Here is a 7,135-nt window from a genome sequence, read left to right as displayed (position 1 = left end):
TACACCATAACCGCTTTTGTAATTTATTTATTACACAATATCCTACACTTTTCCCTATCTAACTAATGCCAAAATATGTTCTTGTTTACGGAGCTGCACTTTCCCACAGCGTTCATTACCCAGGATCCAGGACATCTTCAGAGGGGGCGATGATACAAGCACCTAGTAAATAATTGCAGTGCTGCCCCCCCCTCTCCCCGTGACGCCCTGTTCTAGGAGGGGCAATGGACGCTGAGGCAAGTGAATGCAGCCCCAATCTCCCGTGACTCATGTTTGAGACTCCTCAAAGTATTGTAAAAAAACACATTCAGGAATAAGTAAGGGAAAAATGTAGGATATTGTGTCATAAAGCAAATTACAAAAGTGATTAGCGTGAATGGATAGACATTTAGAAAATACATTTTAGGTGCTGGACCACCCCTTTAACTACTTCGGGCTCATCGATACATGATAAATGTCTGGGTGGCCCACGTTCTACTCTGCAGTGATGTTTTAAAACGTCACTGCATAGTAGAATAATAGCATGCAATTGTGCAGCTGCGGGAATGAGGATCTGGTTGTCAGACACAGCCGGACTCCATATGGAGAAAACATAATGGTTTATTATGGCACTTCCTCTTATGGACCTAGCGGTCATGTGATCACTAAATGTAGGGAGAGGTGGAGCTCCTTGGTCTTAAGAGATCCAATAATTTCTGCTATGCAGCCAGGAGGCTGAATTTCCACTGTAACTTGGGTACTATACCAGCCACAGTTACAGGGGAAATCAAGTAAAAAAATTATATTGAAATGCCTCAAAAAAGTTATTTTATGACCTTGTGGTGGGGCACAATATGTGAAATAAATGAAAAATAAATAGAAAACGGGTATAAAGAATGTTACAGAAAGGGGAACACATTTTCAAATGTACTTTAGTGTCTTTTCTAATCATTAAAATAATAAGAAAATGTGAAAAACAGACATGTTTTTCCTATACTTTCCAATCAATATTCCCCAATGTTGGCAACAGTTTAAAAAAGAAAATATGACATTAACATAAAAATGAATCTCCGTGTGTCACAAAAAAAAATGCAAAAACTATTTGATTATCCAAACGAGAAAAAAGTTTACAGCTCTTTACACCACAATTATGAAAAAAAAAAAGTGCCTGGTGAGGAATGGGGGGAAAAGGCCCGATCTTGTACTGGTTAAGTTCCAAGACATAAATTAATAGACTTAATAGGCACGGTCACAACCATAAAAAAATCCAAAAATCAAATGACTTATGATCTTTTCTACAGTATAGTGCGTGAAAGAAACAATTCAATATTACCAATACTTTATTTTGAGAAAATTAAAATTATAAGGGTGGTCCGATACCTATAATGCCCTTTATAACTAATATACAGTAAATGAAATGCTAATGTATGCAGAAAAAAACATGGCATTGTGCAATTCATCCTAGAAAAGTACAAGCCCTCATACAGCTACATCAAACATGAATATTCAAGCTGTAAGGCCACATTCACAAGGTCAGTATTTGGTCAGTATTTTACCTCAGTATTTGTAAGTCAAATCAGGAGTGGAACAATCAGAGGAAAAGTATAATAGAAACACGTGACCACTTCTGTATTTATCACCCACTCCTGGTTTTGCCTTACAAATACTGAGGTAAAATACTGACCAAATACTGAATGTGTGAACATGACCTAACTGTCAGAATACGGAGGAAAAGCAAAAAAAAATTGTTCATGTCCTGAAGATCAAATCTAGGCAAGGTCTTAAAGAATCTATTAAATGAACACAATTAAAAGTGTATTGCCGTTGTGATAATTATTATTATGATTATAATCTCTGCGTGTGTGTTACTGGCAGGATAGATCTCATTGCCCAGCTCTAGTATTCGTGAACCATGACAGGTGGACCTCTGGAATGCTTGTCAGTAAGTAAAACCATCTCATCCCATCAGAGCTGAACGTGGTCCAAAACTATAAATACTGCCTCCTATTTATACCCAGGACATGCTTGTCACTCTGAGGGTCTCTGCGGTATCAAACACTCATTGCGGAGGCTGACAGAAGGACTACTGACTGCATGAGCTGGGACACTGGTTTGTTGCTTCTGCAGTTGACTCTACAGCTGATCTCCCACTGCCTCTAGACATGGATAACTCTGGTGGGCCCTATCTAAACGTTCAGGCTTTGTGGTCTAAAGTGGGGATTGTCCGCATGTTGCAGCTTGTCTTTGGATGTACCACCTTCAGCCTGGTTCTCCACAGAGCTGGATTCAGTGCCGCCTATGGAACTTTCTGCATCTTTGTTTGGAGCTTCTGTTTTGCTGTCACCACTCTTATTGTTGTATGTGACCTGACTCGGCTCCAATCCTACCTGCGTAATTTTTCCTGGGGTAACTTTACTGCGGCCTTTGCAATGCTGGCAGCCCTTATGACCCTCACCAGCTCTGTCATCTACCCCCTGTACTTCGTTACTCTGAACTGTACACCTGACTGCCTTACAAGAAACCACCGGTTGGCTGTTAGCATCTGTGCTGGACTTTTGTTCCTGGTCTATGCCGTGGAGGTGTTCCTGACACGTGCCAGGCCTGGGATGCCCTGTAGCTATATGGCAACAGCTTCTGGACTGCTGAAGGTTGTCCAAGCCTTTGTTGCATGCATAATATTTGGAGCTCTGGCAACAGAAAGTCAGTATAAGAAATATGTGGCCACTCAGTGGTGTGTGGCTGTGTACAGCTTCTGCTTCGTGGTAACTGTGGTGGTGATAGTGCTCAACATTACCGGACGGGCAGTCACATTACGTTGCCCCTTTGAACGCTTTGTGGTCATCTATACGGTGGTAGCAATATTGATGTACATAAGTGCTTCTGTCATCTGGCCTGTATTCTGCTTCGATACAAAATATGGGTCACCGACAAGACCATCACGCTGCTCTTGGGGACGATGTCCATGGGACAGTCAACTGGTTGTCACAATTTTTACTCATATCAACCTACTACTTTACATTGCAGACTTGGTGTACACTCAGCGACTGCGATTTGTGACTCAGCGTTAACATGGACCCACTAATTATAATTATGTAATAGACATGGGGACCAGAGGAATTCTTATATATACACTATGTGCAAACCCAACATTGTCACATTTATGGGATTTGTAATGTTATTATGTTGTATTATGTTATTCATCTACCTATTTATGTACTAATTTTGTAATAGGGGGTGCAAAATGAGCTGTCAATCATAACTTATACAGAGTCTATTTTTAATAAATTTTGACTTTCACTTCTATAGATACATTATTATAGGGTTAAATACTCAGGGTAATGAATTGTGTGCCATGAGCGACAGAGGTGGGAAATCACAAAGGGTTGTGTGATCTTATAAAATCACAAGCTTAGGTGCTTCTTAACAGGTCATTGAAATCCAAAGATGCATTTCAAGCTAATTGACAAGCAGAATTTGTCAGTGATATTATGGGGTATTTGCATGATATGTTAAATTTAGCACTGAAAATCTGCAAGTTATGCATCAAGATATATAGATGAATGGATGGATGGATAAGATAGGTGGATGGATAAGTTAAATAAATAGATAGATACAAACAAAATAATAAAGAAGCACAATGTAATTGAAACTGCATTACTGCTATATAAAATATACTTATAAAATGAAGGTACTAAGTGCACAAATTGTCCAATACATGTGAGCCCACCAGCCACGACAAAGCGACCTCTCTCTGGTAAGACCCTAAACCTAATATTTGTGAAACATGCCTTTCCTGGGCTAAAAACCTACAAATTTACAAATTTAAAGGACAGGTAGGATCCAACACTAATGAATAACAGCCTTAGGTTGAAGGGATTAGTATACAAAGGTGTTGACTGCCTCAATATATGGCTGAACACTCCTACACTCTTCAGCCAAAGGTCACATTCACACATTCAGTATTTGATTAGTATTTTAAATCAGTATTTGTGAGCCAAAATCAGGAGTGGAACAATCAGAGGAAAAGTATAATAGAAACACGTCACCACGTCTGTATTTTTAATCCGCTTCTGGTTTTGGCTTACACATACGGACCAAACACTGAACGTGTGAACGTGGCCTAAGGAGGATTTTAATCTGTGCTGAAAACTTCCTGACCTTTAGCCCTTTAAAATTGTGGCCTTCTAGCCCAGGAGAGGCATGTTTGACAAATATTAGGTTTAGGGTCCTACCAAAGAAACCGTGCCTTGTCAAGGCTGGTGGGCACACATGAACTGGCTAATGTGTGAAATAAGTACTTTCATTTTATAAGTATATTCTATATAGCAGTAATGCAGTCCAAATTTCATATATTCTATGTTTGCATACATCTTAGCGCTTACAGTGGCTGCTGTAGTCTTTTGTTTGTACATTAAGCAGTTATAGCAGCTTGATAGGTGCTAGATAGATAGATAGACATTGATAGATGGATATGAATAGCCAGATAGAGAGCTAGATACATATGAATTAATTGCTATATAGAATAGATAGAAAGAAAGATGGATATGAATTAATAGATAGATATGGGGTAGATAGATAGATAGATAGATAGATAGATAGATAGATAGATAGATAGATAGATATGGGGTAAATGGATAAATAAAAAAAATATATCCAAAAATGGTAGCACTCTAACATCAATGTGTCAGTTCCTCCTGGAACCCTTCTAAAGGAGGCACTGAAAGTTTACGGTTATTGGATATGGATTAATAAAGGCAAATAAATATTTTTATTGAACTGTTGGAGTGCTGCCAATTTTGGATTATATCTAAAATAGACCTGGTTGAGGTCTGAAAATGATTTGCACCCTTTACTGCTGTGGTGCTGCTTCTGCTTTCTACAAATCTAGATAGGTAGATAGATAGATAAATAAATAACAATATATTGGATTGATATATACATTAGATGCATTGTTACATACCATATTGTACATATGAGAGACTGAAAGTACTGTATATTTGCCAAAATTCCTTAAAGGAAATAACAATTTCATTTCTTTTACACACCCCTTTTACATCTTTAACTAGAATTTACATATTTTACTTTTGTCTGTATTGCATTACAGCATACCAGTCACTAATCTTTTTAGGAGGGTCTCAGACTGGTCTTGATACTAAGAATGTGGGTGTTATCTCTCCAAAATCACATTCCTTAGACTTAGAAGTCATTGGCCCAGAATTTGTCCCAGAATGTCATGTCTAGTCTCCAGCTGACTCAGAAGACCTTGAGGAATGTGTGGCATGGGCATCTGCCACATTTAGGAAAGTCATGTTTTTCAATATTGGGAGTTGAGCACATTATTTAGACTTCAGCTCTTTTTCTCACCTACCACAGAGAATATGCTGTATATAAAGTATATTTTCTCTTACTAGCCTCTAAACCCATTACACACACAGATAAGACACTGGCTATTGGTAGCAATCACACTGATCACAGGGGTCGTGATCCTCTTTTCACAGACCCAGAAGGGTGGTATCAGAATGCATAGTTAATGAGATGTATGTTCCCGTCACCTTTCCCTTTCATCTGCTGTCCTGATTATGGAAGCATTAGATATCACTTGTATTCTGGAATCAGGAGGATCAGGAAGAATTGTTATTTATCCCTGGCATACAGGCCAATGTAAAACACTTCTACAAAGCAGGCAATAGTCTACAAATGTAAATGGAAGGTGTAAGGTGTCTCCCGGAATAACTCTGTAAGTCAGTAACTAATACACGTCTCGTGACTTAGGCAAAGAAATAGTAAGACTTATTTTTGGAGTCATCTGTGACTCAGAGATCTAAGTAGGGTATGCATGGTGGTACTGACTCTATAGTGACAATGTAAGTACGCATGTAGGGGCTTATTGATACTATTGGATTCCTACACAGTGAAAATGTAGACTAGACAGCATTAAAATGTGCCAGATTTATTGTAGTGGTTTATGCTGTTTGATAAATCTGATGCAGATTTTTCACCTTCCACCTGAGCCTGTTTTCACCTTCCTGACCAGGCCCATTTTTTCAATTCTGACCATTGTCACTTTATGAGGTAATAACTCTGGAACGCTTCAATGTATCCCTCTGATTCTGAGACTGTTTATTCATCACATGTTGTACTTAATGTTAGTGGTAAACTTTGGTCAATATGATTTGCGTTTATTTATGAAAATATCAAAAATTTGAAGAAGTATTTGAAAATTTTGCAATTTTAAAACTTCAAATTTTTATGCCCTAAAACCAGCTAGTTGTATCACACATAATAGTTAATAAATAACATTTACCACATGTTTACTTCACATCAGCATCATTTTTTAAACATATATTTTTTTTTATTAGGAAGTTAGAAGGGTTAAAAATTTATCAGGAAATTTTCCTTTTTATAACAAAATTTACAAAACCAATTTTTTTAGGGACCACATCACATTTGAAGTGCCTTTGAGGGGAATATGCAACAGGCAATACCCAAAAGTGACACCATTTTAAAAACTACCCCCCTCAAAGTGCTCAAAACCACATTCAAGAAGTTTATTAGCTTTTAGGGGCTTCACAGGAATTAAAGGAATGCAAAAATAAAAAATAAAAATTGTACCTTATCCCACCAAAATATTGGTTTAGACCTAAATTTTGCATTTTCAAAAGGGTAACATGAGAATATTGACTGTACAATTTGTTGTGCAATTTCTCCTGAGTACGCTGATACCCCATATGTGGTGAAAAACTACTGCTTGGGCACATGGCAGAGCTTGGAAGGGAAGGAGCACCATTTGTATTTTAGAGCCCAAAATTGGCTGGAATAGCTAGTGGATGCTCTGTCGTGTTTGCAGAGCCCCTCATGTACCTAAACAGTCGAAACCCCCCACAAGTGACTACATTTTGGAAACTACACCCCTCAATGAATTTATCTAGAGGTGTTGAACACCTTGAACCCACAAGATGCTTCACAGAATTTTATAACTTTGAGCCATGAAAATGAAAAAATAAATTTTTCCTGCAAAAATGTTGCTTCAGCCACAAATTCATTTTCACAAGGGTAACAGGAGAAAATGGAGCATACAATTAGTCATGCAATTTCTCCTGAGTACACCGATATCCCATATGTGGTGGAAAACTACTGTTTGGGTGCACGGTATGGC

The 7,135-nt window shown here is 38.1% G+C and overlaps 1 protein-coding gene across 1 annotated transcript; it reads left to right on the top strand.

Annotated features, from left to right (window-relative positions):
• The first annotated feature begins 2,016 nt into the window (after positions 1-2,016).
• Positions 2,017-3,556, top strand: MYADML2 (myeloid associated differentiation marker like 2). Its single transcript, XM_073681232.1, has one exon. It carries the CDS (start codon positions 2,142-2,144, stop codon positions 3,045-3,047), a length of 906 nt encoding a protein of 301 aa, XP_073537333.1. The 5' UTR covers positions 2,017-2,141; the 3' UTR covers positions 3,048-3,556.
• The last annotated feature ends 3,579 nt before the right edge of the window (positions 3,557-7,135 follow it).

The sequence above is a fragment of the Phyllobates terribilis genome, unplaced genomic scaffold (genome assembly GCF_046119375.1).
Source record: "Phyllobates terribilis strain yellow unplaced genomic scaffold, ASM4611937v1 Scaffold_5__5_contigs__length_657084704, whole genome shotgun sequence".
In the NCBI taxonomy this organism is placed as follows: Eukaryota; Metazoa; Chordata; class Amphibia; order Anura; family Dendrobatidae; genus Phyllobates; species Phyllobates terribilis.
Note: the sequence above shows the minus strand (reverse complement) of the source record. Positions and strands in the feature narration are given on the sequence as shown.

Bases quoted from the DNA above. Each gene is read 5' to 3' on its own strand.
- MYADML2 (XM_073681232.1), top strand. From the start codon at position 2,142: ATGGATAACTCTGGTGGGCCCTATCTAAACGTTCAGGCTTTGTGGTCT.